Source organism: Bubalus bubalis, chromosome 4, assembly GCF_019923935.1.
Source record: "Bubalus bubalis isolate 160015118507 breed Murrah chromosome 4, NDDB_SH_1, whole genome shotgun sequence".
NCBI classification, from domain to species: domain Eukaryota; kingdom Metazoa; phylum Chordata; class Mammalia; order Artiodactyla; family Bovidae; genus Bubalus; species Bubalus bubalis.
Genome location: NC_059160.1, coordinates 93,833,152 through 93,850,566, shown reverse-complemented (window position 1 = coordinate 93,850,566; position 17,415 = coordinate 93,833,152). Strand labels below are relative to the sequence as shown.

General features: G+C 37.9%; 1 protein-coding gene across 9 annotated transcripts in view; it reads left to right on the top strand.

The window, feature by feature from the left end:
- ATF7 (activating transcription factor 7) overlaps window positions 1-17,415 on the top strand; it is a 97,645-nt gene that overhangs the window by 10,235 nt on the left and 69,995 nt on the right. For 7 of the 9 annotated variants that reach the window (XM_044941791.1, XM_044941795.1, XM_025284257.2 and 4 more), the window contains exon 2: window positions 7,247-7,315. The exons of the other annotated variants lie outside the window; for them this stretch is intronic. In XM_044941791.1, the coding sequence (XP_044797726.1) occupies window positions 7,261-7,315 (55 nt within the window). In that variant the 5' untranslated portion in view covers window positions 7,247-7,260. The remainder of the gene's footprint in view (window positions 1-7,246; window positions 7,316-17,415) is intronic. 9 annotated transcript variants of the gene reach the window in all.

Sequence of the window (17,415 nt, the reverse complement as noted above, 5' to 3'; positions counted from 1 at the left end):
ACACAGTATCCTACTGTGTGTAGAATAAAATGTTGAGACTGCTGTGGTGGACCCCTTCAGTGTTTGTGCTCTTTGCTTAGCAGCAGCTAAATTATCTTAGAATCTGAAACTTGGTAACCAGAGTTATGTTCTTAGAAGAGAACTGTGTATAATTTTTTTCTTTTCAGTATCATAGGGGCATAGAGCCTATAGAGCTCTGTTTGGGTGTCTGAATGTTTTAGCTTGTTTGTAGCTCACTGAAAGACATTCTGTACCTTGATTTCAGCTCTGTTCCCTTTGTGATGAATGGTTGGGCAATTTCTAGGTGTTTTAATAATAAGTACTACTTTTTATTGTTAGGCAGCATTCGTGGGTTTCTGAAAATGGATCCTAAAGGGTAACAAAGAAGGAATTATCTTGAAATGCTTGATTTACCCTGTGTATCAATCTGAGTTTCTACCACATCTATTTCTATTGATCTATGATGCTGTTAGTTTATATTTTTAGAAAGCTTTTTTGGTAGTCCATTTTGAAGTTATCAGTTGATTCTATGGTTCTGTTGCTTTGTAATGTAGAGTGAACAACTTTGTATGGTTTTTAAATACTATACTGTTCGTGGTTTAGAATAGTCTAGCAGATACAAGCCTTTTTTTTAAAACTCAGACATTTTTTAGTCGTGCAAATCAGTATTTTTATTATTAAATTATATTATTATTTGATTTATTAGAAGCAATCTATGATCATTGTAGAGACTTTGGGAAACACTTCAGGTAGAAAGTACAGTCATCTAGACTGCTACTGTCCAGAGATAACCACTGTTAACATTTGATGATGTTGCCCTCATCTTGTTCTGTGCTTATTATTTTGTTTGCTTTTTTATAGATTTGGAATTATGGTGCATGTGCAAGTTTGTATCCTACTTAATGTATAGCACTTAATGTATAGCATTTTCTCATGTTGTTAAATAGCTTTGAGAAATGTTATTATTAACAACTTATATATATTGTAAGACAGTGTTTCAGTTTATATTTTTCCATCCTTTGTAAACATTTTATTTAATTCCTTTTCCTTTTTTTGTTATAAATATGACTGTGGTGAACATTTTCATATATAGATTATCCATGTTTCTGGCTTTAGCCTCAGAATAAAGTCCCAAAAGAAGAATTATTTGTTCAAAGGATATAAAACATTTTAAGACACTTAATATAAACATTGCCAGATTGCTTTCCAGAAAGATTGTCCAAATAATGTACTCCCCAAAGTCTCATATTAAGGTTCCCTCTCTGCTGCATCCTTGATTAGCAAGCATTCTTTTATACTTGAAAATGTATCTTAAAATCTGTGGTCTAGGTTTTGTTTTCAAGGGTTAATTAACTTGATGAATACCTCTCTTCTCCCCATTTTTAACACTCTAACCAAAAACTGTAGAACTTCTTCTATGTTATTTGTATGATAAGAACATAGAATTGATTGGGTGTAGTCACATAAAGTTCCTTAGGCACAAGGTAATTGTAAATATGTATTTAAAATAATGTCTTAAATATATATTGCTTTAACTACATAAATAATCTACATTGCAGTTGTCTTGTGAACCCAGCAGCTTTCTGCAAAACTTGGAAAGATAAGTGTAAAATTTCAGCAAAGTATACTTGAATATCGGAGAAGGCAACGGCACCCCACTCCAGTACTCTTGCCTGGAAAATCCCATGGACAGAGGAGCCTGGTAGGCTGCAGTCCATGGGGTCGCGAAGAGTCAGACACGACTGAGCGACTTCACTTTCACTTTTCACTTTCATGCATTGGAGAAGGAAATGGCAACCCACTCCAGTGTTCTTGCCTGGAGAATCCCAGGGACGGGGGAGCCTGGTGGGCTGCCGTCTATGCGGTCGCACAGAGTCAGACACGACTGAAGTGACTTAGCAGCAGTAGCAGCATACTTGAATACTGACTTCAGATTAAATTAATAAACATTTATTGAACATCAACTGTGTTAAGAAAGGAAGGGCTTCCAGAAGTTTTAAACTGAATCTCTATATTCTACCCCATTTTCCTTCTGGTCACAGATAATACAGCCATTTCCTTTTTATTTATGAAACTAAAGTAGTCCACTCCTTGTTACTAACACATTACCATTGCATCTTTTATAGCAATTATCTGCTATTAATGTGAAATTATTTTTAACTTGTATTTGTTTCATCTTTGTAGACTCTTAAGTAAGCACTATGAGGGCAGATATCTTGTCTGACTCATTGTTGAGTTTTGGAGCCTAGAGTGTGTGTTAGGTGCTGAATAAAGGTGTTCAGTGAATTAATGAACTTTTAAATTAAAGTAAATTTATATATTAATAATCTATTTCATTATTAATATATAATTACATATTAATAATTATAGATAAATATATAAATTTACTTTTTGATCCCAACGATGAATCTTAGTTATTCGTTTCATACATCTCTTTGTCAAATATTTTACCAAGACCTAACCATCTCTTTTGTGCTCATGTATATATATTCTGGAATTGCTAGCAAAATAATTTGATAAATGATCTTAAGGAATAGGAGAAATAATAAGAGATCTAATATGTACACTGATCAACCTCTGACTAATTGAACTTGTAAATTAAGCCATCATTCTTATCTTAACTTGGCATGTTTCATGCTAGATAATAGGATTCTTTGCCTGGCCAAACTTTAGTCAGGCTCCTGAACCTTCTTTTAGGCCCATCTCCCTTGTAAAATTGAATTTTAGCAAGAACCTTGCTAAGTCAGTTTACCAAGAACCCCCTCCCCCTCAAAATCTGTTCATGCTCATATCTGATCAGGTTCTTCATCCTCTACCATCACTCAGGTGATGTCTGATCGTCCTGGCCTGTCTTTAGGAAGAATCTTGTTAGGTTAGTTTAACCAGACTCTTCCTTATCCCTTATAGCTCCTCTTGGTAATTTTCTAGTCACTGACCCCCACCCTATACCTTGGCTATAAATCCCATTCACTGATGGTATATTTAAAACTGAGCCCAGTTACGTACTGAAGTCTCTTAGCTTCTGTTGCAATGCTCCTAAATAAAATCTGCTTTTTACTGCTTAACTACTGTCTGGTGGTTTAGTCACGAAGGCGTGTCTGGCTCTTGCGACCCCATGGACTGTAGCCTGCCAGGCTCCTCTGTCCATGGGATTTTCCAGGCAAGAGTACTGGAGTGGGGTGCCATTTCCTTCTCCAGAGGATCTTCCCGACCCAGGGATCGAACCCAGATCTGCATTGCAAGCAGGATCTTACCTGCTGAGCTACGAGGGAAGCCCTGACTACTGTCTAGTTCTGGGTTTTTCACACAGATGAAAGATTGTTTTTTTGCAAATGACTGTTGTCTTTATTTTTATGTCTACTTTGCCTGGCACTTAGTAGTTTCTTCGTAATGTTTTTGAAAATGCATGATAGTTAGTCTGAACCCCTTCTAGATTTTCATGAATCTTTGATGTTTATGGTGCATATGCCCTTCTCATTTTTTTGTACTTAGGAATATCTGCTTTTTGTTATTAGGAACCTAAAACAGGCCCTTGGGTGTGTTTGTACGTGGCTTTTATTCCTTACCATGGCTTTTATTGCTTACCTAAAGTTGGGTCATCTTATTAACATCAGTTGGTTACTAAAGAAATGATCATTACCACCAGTTCCAGAGAACTGACTTTGTAGACCTCAGTGACAGACTCCATCCTCATTCTGTTTAAAAAAAGAACAGATAGATATACATATGTGTACTTATGTATATACATTTTATATACATTTTAGGGTATATTTCTGGCTCTGACAAAATTATATAAGAAAGATTCTATTAAATGACCCCAGTCATTAAAAATCATTCTCTAAACCTAGGATTTTCTTCACTTTTTTCCTGTCAGCATTCAGATAACTTTCTCTCTTTTAAGTGAGTACCAGTTTTATCATTCCTGCATTCTGGTGAATCTGAGTGTGTGAGCCTTTTTCTTGGCCCCTAGTACAGCCCTTTTTTGCATTTTTGTTTTCCTGTTTTGAGATCTCCATTGAGAGCATTTCACTTTTCCTTGGAAATGTTTCTAAATATATGTATCCTCTGTCTGTTATTTATTGCTTAGTTCTGTAAAATGCTTGAGTTTCATCCTGAAGAATAGATTGAGAAACAGACCACAGACTTGAGTGCCATGCCTGGACACGTGATCTACTTGTCAAGCAGTACAGTTACAGATGGGCTGTGAGTTAAATTCTAGTCAATGACAGCATCATCATTCAAGATTTCACCTTTTGTCTCAGTCTTTGTACTACAGAAATGTGTTGCTATTTGTTTTTTGAGAAGCATCAGTTTGACCTTTCGTAATTAGAGATTTAAGTATCAAAGAGGAATAGGCAATCCCATTCTTTAGGTGCAGCAGTTGATACAGCAGATTGGGAATGAAAGAGAAATTTTTTAAAGGATGCTAACTGGAAATTCTTTTTTAAGTGGGGAGACAGATCATTATTGTAGTTAAATATTTCTAAGAGACATCACTTTGAAGCTAAAAGCAAGAATGATGGAAATGAAAGAAGGCAAGAGACTGAGGGAATGAATTGTAGGGGGATTTTCCTGGCAGTCCAATGGTTAGACTCCCGGCTTCCAATGCAGGTGGTGTTGGTTCGATCCTTGGTCAGGGAACTAAGATCCCACATGCGTTGTGTTGCAGCCCAAAAAGAGAAGGAGAATTGTAGGTATTTAAGAGAGAGGGCCTTCTTCCTCCCATTGTGGTCTCCCTTTGGTGAAAATGGCAAAACAAAAGCCAGCAAAATGGGAAGGAAGCAGGAAATCCTAGTTAGTGACTGTCAAATTTGAGTATTTAAGAGGCATGAGAATGCTTGCTTTTGTTACATTTTAATGCTTTTCCCCCAAACTTATTTTGCCCTTTTCCCCACTTTTAGAAAATCATAGTTTTTCATCTCTATTTTTTAGTAAGGGTGCAATGAAATAAAATTTGAAAACCATATATTGTGATGTGACTGTGCAAAATCAAAACTTTTGAATTCTGTGGTTTGAGGAAAACCATTCCAGTACTGTCCCATTCCTCAGCCAAGACCCTTTTTTTCCCTCTAAATCGGTAGAAAACAGAAAACTTAGCCTCCAAAAACAACCGAGGTAAAAAATTAGGAATCCTGCCTGGTTCTTTGTGTTATATCTATTCTAGACCTTGTAGCTTGCTTCCTGGTTAAAAATATGTTAGAGGATCTTGTTGGAATAAAATTCTCATTTAGTGATTATATTAGGAAAGCAGGTTCTGGGACTAGGAAGTAGAATTATCTCTAGCAGAGCAGTTGTTAGGAATTTTTCCGGAGATCAATTGCTTTCCAGAAATGTTCTGAGTTTTCAGCCATAGTGGCATTGGTCTTTGCATTTATTTACTGTTATATATTGATATTTGTATTTATTTTTTGCACTATGATGTAGTTGTAGAAACTGCTAAAAAATCATCATAAACAAACAAACCAGAAAACCCCCTTGTCCTGGGGCTATGTGAAGAATAAAGCTCTCATTTTCCCAGTACCCCGTCATCAGCTTGAACTGGCCTCTCCCAGGAACAGAATTTATTGAAGCAATTTATCCTGGCTAAATGTGAGATAAATCTGTGTACACCTATGTACATACAGGCCCTCTTCCATTACAGCAGTGCTGCAGCATCAGTTTCCTTCATAGTTAGACCCTGTTCCTATCACACTGAAGGATTACTAAGAAGCCCTTTCTATTTTATGGGGCACCCCACAATTTTAAACACCGATTAGTTGTGGAATTACTGATCAGACTACCAGAAATATGGGCTTCCAAACCCAGAGTGAGTCTTAACAGAGTAGGAAAGATGTTTCCACTCCCATCTGAGTTTTAAGCATGTTTTTAAGTTTCTGATTGTCAGATTCCATCTAGCACTTTAATATTTTATTTTGATGTAGACCTGACTGAGGTTAACCTGACATTTTGGTTTATCTTCAAGATAAAAATTCAAAGTTTGGCCACAGTTCTGAAATCGTTTCTAGGTATATTCAGATTGTAGTTCTTCTCTTTCATCTTCTCTTATTCTTGTTCTTTCATACAGCTTTCTCTCTCGTAGAAGGATGTTTGAAAATGTCCTTTAGGGGTTTTATTTTAAAATACTATTTTTGTGACCCTCCATTTTTTCTGTTTTACTCCTTCAAAATATGGTATATCTTTTAGGAATATTTTTACTATGATTTACATTTCTAATCTATTCATCTCCACCTCTATTTTTATTCCTAGTTAGGATGTGAGAAATTTCCCCCAACACATACATTTGGAATTATTGTTCTTTGACAAAGAATTTTGATCAACATTTCAAGAATTTAGCTTCAATAATTAAAAAACAGCAACAGTATAAACCCTGTTAATTCTTCAGAGAAACAGAGAGGATGGATGGTGATGCCTTTTAGTGCCATTTCTTTTATCCCCTGCAGCAGCTCACATCTGTTGGCTGCAATGGAGCAGCCCAAGAACTCTGGCCGAGAGCAGCACAAACAGCCGGAACATATTCACCCAGTAAACCCCCAAAGAGTCGACATTTGTTTTATTGCTGCTTTTAAAAACCTAGCCATAAATAGAATCAGGGGGGAAGGGCACCGATATTTCTCCATTTGCCACAGATGATTGGTGGGGGGAGAAGGAGGCTCCCCATAGGGAGAGAAAGGTTTTATTTTTATTTTTTTATTAATGAAAGTCATTTCCCATGTAGCCCAATAGGATGGGTGCTTTGTTTTCTTTGGCAATAATCTGGGATAAACAGCCCTTGCCAACAGTCTCATAGTTTATACACCAGGGAGCCAGATTATGGCCCTGTAAAATGGAGCACCCCTCCTATAATCCCTTAATTAATTAAATGACAAATTTTGGTCTTCTCTAGTTCAGAAATATGGCTTCCGCATCAAGCGTTCAGTGGATTTATTGACATAGGGAACTACACTGGTTGTAATTCAGCAGACTGGAGAAGTGTGTTATATACTATAGCAGAAAGAGGGAAAATAGCAAAAGGTTTGAAATTCCTTGACTCTTCAGGTCTACATTTTTCTAATTAAAAGTTTCAATTGAGGCACAGTAGATCATATGCCACCTGTCTAGTGGGTCTCCCCAAAGTAGCCTGTGTTTACAGCTTTGATAGACAGCATTCTTGGAACACCTGTTTCTGGGCTTGATATTTTTGAAGCACTTTTTTTTTTAAACTCCTGCGTATTTAACATAACTTTTCCCCCTACCTCCCCCTCCTCAGCTCCGCTCTGCTCTATGAAATATGGGAGACGACAGACCGTTTGTGTGCAATGCCCCGGGCTGTGGACAGGTACGTTTACAATATACTTTATTGTGAATGTCTCGTTGTGAATCAAAGTGGCTGTTTTATCACTAAGGCAAAGAGTTTAAAGCCGGTGTTTTACGTGATCACTGGAGGTAATCAGATCAGAGGATTTGCAGTGTGTAAATCCAAGTTATGAGGAAGGGTAGGCACTCTACTGTAATGAAATCTGCCTTGCTCTCTTTCATATTGTTATTCTGCTGGTGTTTGTTTCCCAGTACACTGTGTTTAGGAATACATGTTGCTCTTGCACCCTTTCTAAAGCTGTTGATATAAATACAGAGCAAGTTTAGAAGTATCTTCTCTTCAGCCTTCATGAATATAAAAGTCTGTTCAACATATTTGGATAAGTAGCTGAAAATGCACCCATTCATTGTGAACCTCTATTTGGCAGAGCCTATTTTGGATTTTTTAAATAAGAAAAAAATAGTTTCTTTTGTTTGTTGACCCAGAAAATCATTGTTAGCAGCTAAGGCAAATACCTGTCCAGGAAAGACAAATCCAACACAGAACCCAAGCTCTCACAGCAATATATAAACACAGGAATTCTCAGCCATTTTCCCTGTCTGATGCCGTAAGATACCTCCTGTGTGTTAGCTGCCGTGTCATGGTTTGTATGAATATCATTATATATCAAACAGTTTTTCATCATGTACTTTTTAAATAATTTTGTTGAAACTGCCTTTTTTTTTTTTTCATTTTTTTATTCAATACCTTCTTAACTCTTATTCCTAGACCCTCCCCTTCTGCCATGTTCCATAAAGGATGAAGAAAGGAATACAAAGAAAGCCTTATCAAGAAAGTTTTATTTCCCTCATGAGTTGATTTTCTGGAGCCTGAAGGGTTGAATTTCTGTTCAGTTAGGAATATGGCCAGAGTTTCCCTGGTAGCTAGATTGTAGAGAATCTGCCTGCAGTGCAGGAGACCCAGGTTCAATCCCTGGGTCGGAAAGATCCTCTGGAGAAGGAAATGGCGACCCACTCCAGTATTCTTGCCCGGTGAATCCCATGGACGGAGGAGCCTGGTGCGCTACGTTCACGGGGTCACAGAGTCAGACACGACTGAGCGACTAACACACACACACGGGAATATGTCATGTGACTGTCCAGTGACACTTACAGGTAGTATGTGAGATTGCAGACTAGTTCTATTAAACATTGTAAATACTTTAGAGAAGTATAAAAAGAAAAGAGTTAAGTTCCAGAGATTCCTAAGAATTAGAATTTGAGAGGGGGATGGGGTGGATTGATAACAAGAAACAGTCAGAAGGGCGATTCCAGATTCCAATAAATGCTAAAAATTTCATAAAAGACTAAGAAAAACCAATATACTCTGAGTATTTATCATTGTAAGGTTTATATAGATATATATATAATTTTTTTTCAATAGAAGCCACTTGGAAAATTAGAGTAAATTTGTTTCACTTTTCAAATGGCCTTATTGAAGTACACACCTAAATTTGATTTATCCAAATTTTTGTGTGTGAATTTGTTGATAATTGTACTTACTGTGACTCCCATGATTGAAACCTGGTACCTTTTTTTTACAATACTTCTCTCACTTTAAGAGTCTGCACTTTTGATGAAAAGATTTTTCTTCACTGACTGTTTAAGCTGCTCAGTGCCCCCACTTAGATGTTGTATGCTTAGACTACCCAGACAAGGACTTAAATAAATAAAAATGGAAGATAAAAATAAAGGAATACATAGGAAGAGCATCTCTTAAACTCTCTAAGAAAGAAAATATAGCAGTAGGGTTTCTTCAGGCTGTCTCATCAGAAAAAAGTAGTTTTCACTGAGATTTGTGATATCCTAGAAGGGTTTTGTTTTTGTTTTGCATTATTTTTGAACTAGAGGTAGGAAAACAGAGACTCTTTACTTTAGTTCTTTCTTGTGTTGTCGGGTTCTGTTTACCATAAGCCTTTTCCTTCTCTTACTCCTCCTTCCCATTTCTGAAATTGTTTGTTGGTATTTGGGTTATTAGGATTCCTGTAACCTCTGGCATAGATTCTGAAGGCTTTTTTTTCCCCTCAGTGAATGTCGAACTGAGGGAGATTGCTACCTTCTTTTGGATTCGAGTTACTTGTTTCATAGAAAAAAAAGGATAAAAAGCTGTAACTTAAGGCTTTGGGGTAGCATGATTCATCCTTTACCTCCTTTGCATGTCAAAAACCTTATAGTCATGTGAGACTGCAGTTCTTTAGTAATGTTTAGTCTCCTTTCAAGTTTCCCCCAATATCTAGTAATAACTCTAGAGAGGTCTCTATAAGATTTACTGTGATTGCTTTATGTTATATAAAATAGTGAAAATCTGGCAAAGAAGATAAATTTGGTAAAGTGAACTACCCTTGGCTTGTTGTTCCAGCTTCCTTATATACCTTGAAAATGGTTTCATTCTGGAGCCTCCTTGAGGCCTTCAAGTCTGTTCATAATCGATCATCATTGATTCAAAGTCATTACTCCAGAAATGGAAGAATAATAAAAAGGTCATATAAGTCCCAGGAGAGGTAATAAGGACCATGGTAATTTACACAAGGCATGTTTAGAACTCAGCAACCATAGAAACCTCAAAAATCAGTGGCTTCTACCAGTTAGAGGAAGCAGGAAAGAAAGCAAATTATAATTCAAGAGATCTATGCATAAAGCAAAACCTGTAGGAATCTTGTAATTATTTACATATTTGTTCTCTGCCCAGGTTTTACCCTGTATACCCCTAAACTCAGAAATCATCTTACACTTTAATATTAAGGGGAGGTGAAAGGAAAATTCACCTAAAATAGACTAGCGGATTATGCTGTCCACCATATAATCAAAACCACCGGGCCTTCAATGGATACGTAAACATGTTTTGGTTGCTAGGTCTTTAATGGCTGTTATTTTTGGATTCTGTTCATGATCCACTTCCCAAAAGTAAGTCTGATGTGACACAGCTGAGTTCTAAATACGCTACGTGTACTTTTTAAAAAAAGATGGTTGCTGAAGGTTGTGTTCTTTGCATTCTTATCTGAAAAGACAGGTGATCGGGTTTTCTGAGCTCTCTCATTCCTCTTCTTCTGTAGTCTCTGTTTCCCCTGAGCCCTCATCACCCTCAGGAAGAGGAACTTGGGGAAAGTAATATCCCTGCTAATATCTCTCTCTGGAATGTGGTAACAGTAATAGTAGAACTGCCTTTAGAGAAGGGGTTAGTGTTGTTAAGGCAACAGAGCCCCAGATACTACTCTGTGGTAAACGGCTGGTTGAATTTGAGGTGTATGGGTCCTAGAAATGTTTATAAGATAGCATCTATTTTAAAATTCTGTAACTGTAAATAGCTTTGCCTCTTTGTTATTAAAATAATATGAATACAGTTTGATTCTAAATCTAGGAAGTCATAAGTTTTTAAAGCTTTGAGGGGCACTTTTACTTGAAAGTGGATTATAAAATTGTTCTTATTGCATGTGGAAGCAGGAAAAATTACTACTGTGTCTGTGTCAGTAATCTTGAATTTGAGGTGTTACTTCACGTGGATACGGTTAGATAACCTAACCTTTTGGATACTTTCTGTCCACAACTTTTTTTTTTTCTTTCCCATGCCTGTGGGATTTTAGTTCCCCAACCAGAGATTGAACTTGGGCTCTTGGCACTGAAAGCATGGAGTCCTAACCACTGGATGCCACGTAGTTCCTAGTCCAATTTTTTTACCAAATGTCAACAATTTCTATATTCCTAGACCTCCCTCTGAGGCACGTGACACTGGTTTGCAGTACAAATTATGCAGATTTAAGTAGCCTTTCCGGTTACCATAATCAAGTCTTTGAGCTGGTTGTATAAGCTTTTTACTTAGAATGTCTATTTCCTTAAGAACAGGAACACATTTCCTCTGAGAAGATACTATTAATGGACAATTAGTGTCATCCCATTAGCCATTGAGAAAGGTTTCTATCATAACCACTCAGTATCAATTTTGTCCTTTAAAGGAAAAATCCTTTGATTGTTTCTCTGTCAGTTGTGACCCTGAGGAGCTGTATTTTTTTCCCCCTTGAGGATATCTACTACCAGATCTTTTCTTCTCCCAGAGAACATTTAGGTACAGGTTGAGATTCTGTTCATATCTTTCTGAGACATGAAATGTATAACTAGCTCATAGACCTCCAGGGCTTGCTTTCCCTTTCTGAGGCCAAGGGTAGCAGTAGAGCCTTAGTTGTGGTGGGATGGAGGGCTGCTTCTTGACCTCCTTATCTTGTCATATAATAGGAATAATGTTTATGGTGCTGTAGTCCTGGCTTCACTTGGCATTTAACCAACCTCCAGTGCTGTTTATTGCTTTGTATCCTCTGCCTCCATGAACATTATCCCTTAAATCTCTATTGCTTTGTAATATATGAGGCAACAAATAGCTTCTATGATTGGTTAAATGCTGGCATGCTACAAAGGTGTGTATTTTATTGCCTATATAACCCACATCTATAGAGATTATTCCTGTTATCCCAGCCCTCCCATTAAGTGGGCCCTACTGGTACTATGGGACTCTGGATTTTTAATTCTGTCCCTTTGGCAAGTTTTCCTATTAACTGGCATTGGCACAAAAGAAAAGCAGGGAAGAATGACTGGTGCTGTTACTAATTCTTTATGTTAGAGGAGCATCTTGAATTAGAGAATTATATAGGAAAAAATGGCTCTGGTACATAAATACCATTTGTGGTGATATGTGCTATCTTTACATGCTTCGACAGGTGAGGACAGTTTCAGGCAAACAAATAAGCCTTTTTTTCTCACCCCCTGCCAAGAGTTTAAAAAAATTCAAATTTTTATTTAATAATTCATATTTCATTCAATAATTCATCTAGTTCCCATCTGGTAAGAGTGCCTGCATGCTGTCAGGCTGCTGAAAATACACTGCATTATACACAATTAGGCCAAATGCTAACCTTGTTTTTTGTAATAATATGTTGATTTTGCAGTAACTTTCAGTCCACTCTGAGAATGCTGCAGTTTTATGTAATCTTGTAATAGAAGTAGACATAGTAAAGAAGAAAACTGGGACTGGGATGAAAAAAATGTAGACATGTTAAGAGCAAGAAATTAAACCCTAGTTTTTTCATGTCAGATCTGGCACTCTTGACACTTGCCCTTAGAAACAAGTGGTTGGTTATTTTAGTTTTTTGTGTTGTATTTGTTATTATGTTACTAAGAGCATAGTAGGTTAAAAGCATCCCTGTTCCAGTGTGCCAAAAAGAGAGACTGTTGTATGAACCTAATTGGAGCTATATTCAAGAAATTAAGGTGAAAATTTTCAGTTACTCACTCTTGTTTTTCCTTGGATATGACTTAATATTTGGAACGGGAGCCCAGAAACTGTTCTCTGAATATTCCTGGTGGAAAAAAAATCCTCTATCTTTGCATCTCAGTTCATCCTTAGTCAGGAGAAGGGGCTCTTTCCTAGTCCCTTCTTTTACAAACTGCTGAGTTTATATACTGCCTTCTAGATCGGAGAGCCTGTCTTTCATTCATCCCTCTTTTGCCACCCCTGCAAAACCACATACGTATTGCTAGGCTGTTAACTTACAAGATATTGTCAGCATTATATAGAATTCTTCATTCTTTTATCGAATACTCCTCCAGCTAATGAGGCAGATTGGAGAACAGTCAGTGTGCTCCCTCTGTCTGGTTAGCATGTTTCTTTAATGCAGATTGACTTGCTCAGCAGTTGCATTTTGTCTGAAACCCTTGTTAAGGCCTACCCGGTATGTGGATTCATAACACATCTGTGTGTACATCTACAGTGCTGTATAAATAATAATAAGTAATCACCAGATGGCCTATAACTGCTCCTCTGGACCCTCTGGGTCTCTTGAAGCTGTTAGGAGAGTCTTCTGGCGTTTTGCTGGAGAAAACTTGTCATAGATTTATTTCTAAAAAAATTCAAACTCACAACTGGGTGTTTAGGACTAGCTATTGCTGTCTGTGTTGTAAATATTTAACAGGCTTTGTACAATGACAAGTAAAAGCGCCATTACTAACCACGCACAGTGGCTGTGGAGCTCTTCTTCCCTCCCAGCCATTTAGAAAGGAAACAAAATGCTGATAAATTGTGCATTATGAACAAGTTGCAGGAGATGTTCTTTGAATGCTTTTTCGTAGGAGAAGAAAGAGAACTTCAGTGTTCTGCTCAAAGGATGTAACTGGGCAAACTTAAGCATTTTAACCTTATGCTGGTGACTTAAATGAAACAAAATGCCCCTTTTAAATTGGACTTTATAATACAAGAAAAGCCCCTTCAGCTGAAGTTTGGTCATGGCCAGGTTTCAGTCTTAATTGTCTTTATACCTAAATGATAAATCCCTTTGAAAGAGTTATAGTTGCAAGTGTTAGTAAATGCTTAGCATTTAGCTAAAATTTTAGACTTTGGGTTATGTCTAAAATTTAAGGCATATGTTGTTTGTCCATATTATTTTTAGAGCAAAACATTTTAATTTTTGTCCTCTTCGTTTTTCTAAAAAGGGTTATGTATTTTGTTGGGGGGAACATATTATTCTGGTTTAGCCTGTTTATAATTTTCTATTCTATATCTTGTTATTACTAGTCCCCTTCCTCCAGTATCTGTTCTAGGATCCTTGCTCAGTACAATAATGCATGTTTTTGAAAACCAAAATAAAACTGATTACCTCTAAACATTAATGTTTTTAATCTTGTCTTACCATAAGGTAACATAAAAAAGGTTTTTTAAAAATTGGGTATCTTTTAACTCTTCAGCTTAATTTTCTTTTGTCTATTTAACCACAGAGGGAAGTCCTATAAATTATCACAGGTGGCTGTTACATCCCAGTTAGAATGTATAGAAAGCTTTTCTCTTTTAAAAATCTCATCTCTAAGAAGTGACATACAAATTGTGAGCAAGAAATGCTGCTATCAATAGTTTATTGTAGATAGATTTTGCTTTTTAAGTCTTCACATAAAATTATCAGGTTAAGGAAACGATTTCAAGAAGGAAAGCATCATGGAGAAAAGATGGAAGTTTGGGGATTTATCTCTTTGTGTTTTTACTTTCAAGTTTCTTTGTGCAGTGAAACATGCTACCTAAGATTGTGCTTTGATAAGAATCTGGACTATTTGCAATTGTCATGTGAAAGTACAGAGGGAATGAGAATGAATTTTGTGAAATTAGCCCATTCCCAGTCTGGCACACCATGTGCCCTGTGTGGCTGCCGATTCTGCTGGCAGATTGAAGAGCTGAACCAACTTCTGCTCTAAAGACTAAAATTGCCAGCCATCATTCCAGCTTTTAAATCTTGTTGTTCCCATTGATGATGTCAGAACTGGGACACACCTGGTCCTGTCTTTCGATCCCAGGTGAAATTTGCGATTCCTTGGATTGGAAGGAGAGAGTTCTTCCTTTTTTGCCTTTGAAAAACTTAAGGAGCTCTGCAAGGAAAGTCAGCAGAATAAATGTGCAGCTTTGCCGTGTCCTTTGAGTCATTGTAGAAAGCTGAGTGCTCTGTGCGGCATTCAGCAGATTGGCTGTCAGTGCTGCAGCTCTGCTTATCAAATACATAATCTCTCTGAGAGCCATTTATGTTATTCCGGAGAGAATCATCCAATGGCAAAAGGAACGCCTCTTTTCTCCTCCCAAGGGTCAGATCCTCTTTCTATACTGGTCAATTACCCCTTGATTTTTCCTGAAAAATACCTCAAGCTACTATAAAGATTGGCACCAGCACAGGCTGCAGACTCGGTTACAATGACAAGCTCTGATTTCTTAGCCACAGGGAGAGACATCAGGGTGACACTCATAAGTATGCCAGAGGCTTAATGGTGGTGGTTTTTCTGCTGAGTATCTCAGTCCCCTGTATAAGCTTGGCTTCTCTTCTCTCTCTCTGAGAGAGATAACATTTACTTTAGTGTTTTGCACACCAGTCACTATGAAAGTGCTGCAAGAGTTGTCTTTCTCAAGTCTCTTTCCTTGTCTTGAGTTACTGTCCTCTCCAGTTTGAAATCAAGCCCCATAGTCTTAAATTTATTACGTTTTTGCCTTCCTCTTTTACTGCTTATCTTGGCTCTTATGAGCCATTGTACCTGACAGGGATTATTAACCAATGTTTCCTCTAATTAAGAAAAATAAATAGGCTTTATTTTTTTAGAGCAGTTTTACATTTACAGAAAAATTGAGAAGAGAGGAAGCATATACCCCCACCTTGTTCCACCCTCAGCTTTCCACATCTTGTATTAGTGGGGTAGATTTGTTACAACTAATGAGCCAATATTGATACATTCTTATTTAACCAAAGTTCAGAGTTTACATTAGGGTTCACTCTTTGTGTTGTACTTTCTATAGGTTTTGACAAATATATAATAACATGTATCTTCCATTTACCATGTCAAATAGAATAGTTTCAGTGCCCTAAAAATCCCCAGTTATTCCACCTATTGATCCACTACCCCATCCCAGACTTTGCTAATTACTGACTGTTTTACAGTCTTCATGTGAAAGTGAAATGTGAAAGTGTTAGTCGCTCAGCCCTGTCTGACTCTTTTGAACCCCATGGACTGTAGCCCGCCAAGCTCCTCTGTCCGTGGAGTTCTCCAGCAGGAATATTGGAGGGGTAGCCTTTCACTTCTCCAGGTGATCTTCCCAGCCCAGGGATCGAACCCAGGTCGTCTGCATTGCAGGCAGACTCTTTACCGTCTAAGCCCAGAATGTTGTATAGAATCACGCCTTCCTCTGATTTTTTTTTTTTGAAGTCGTGAGCAGATAACCATATAATTTGGAATAGCTGGGAAAAGGAGGAGAGAAAATTAAGCCATGTGAAGTCATAGCTCTGAGGTCTTTCTCAAAGTACAAGAATCAAATCTAGGGAGCTTTACGTGGCCAGCTGTACTGGGAGTCTCTCTGATGTTCAAGACTTGGCTTGCCTGGTGACATATTTACTGATTCTACGTATTGGGAACAAGAACTGGATGAACGCTGAATGGACTGTTTGGGGAGTCAAAGTATTAGGGCTGGGCAAGGTGAGAGGAAGTAAAACCTATGATTCCTTTTCATTTGTTGAAGCTGAGAGCAATAAAATCTCTCCTCTCCCATTGGCAGCCTTATTTGTGATTGAAAAAAATCAGTGTAAATAAACTCCTGTACTTTTAAATTAATTATTCATGTAAGTAAATATTATTTTAAAAAATGGGAGCTGACAATCACACTTAGGTTAACAAACACAGTTGTAATATCGGCTACATAAAGTAATAAAGTGAAAGTCACTAAGTCGTGTCCGACTCTTTGTGACCCCATGGACTATACAGTCCATGGAATTCTCCAGGCCAGAATACTGGAGTGGGTAGCCTTTCCCTTCTCCAGGGGTTCCCAACCCAGGGATCAAACCTAGGTCTCCCACATTGCAGGCGGATTCTTTTACCAGCTGAGCCAGAAGGGAAGCCCACATAAGGTAATAGATGTTTTTATTTGGGTTAAGGGTTAGTAGATGAGAACTGGCTTCCCTGGTGGTGCTAGTGGTAAAGAACTCGCCTGCCAATGCAGGAAATATAAGAGATGTGGGTTCAATCCCTGCGTCAGGGAGATCCCCTGGATTAGGAAATGGCGACCCACTCCAGTATTCTTGCCTAGAAAATCCCATGGACAGAGGAGCCCAACCAGCTACAGTCCATGGGGCCACAAAGAGTCACAAAAACACGACTGAGCAGATGAGAACTGGCTTAGGAGGAATGGCCCCTGAGCAAAGGAGACGTGGCAACTTATGAGGATGTCAAAAATAAACAGATTTACTTGTTAGCTTTGTTTGGGCTATCTTGACTTCCTTCTGCTAGATACTAGTTGAGAAGTAAAAATTGTGTGTGGGGGATGTGGGGGATCATGATGCATGGCTTGCAGAGTCTTAGTTCCTCAACCAGGGATTGAACCCTGGCCCCAGCAATGATAGCACCAAGTCCTAGCCACTGGACTGCCAGGGAATTCCCAAGAAGTATAAATCTTAAGGCTTCCCTGGTGGCCTTAGTCGATAAAGAATCTGCCTGCAATGCTGGAGACCTGGGTTTGATCCTTGGGCTGGGAGGATCCATTGGAGAAGAAAATGGCAACCCACTCCAGTATTCTTGCCTGAAAAA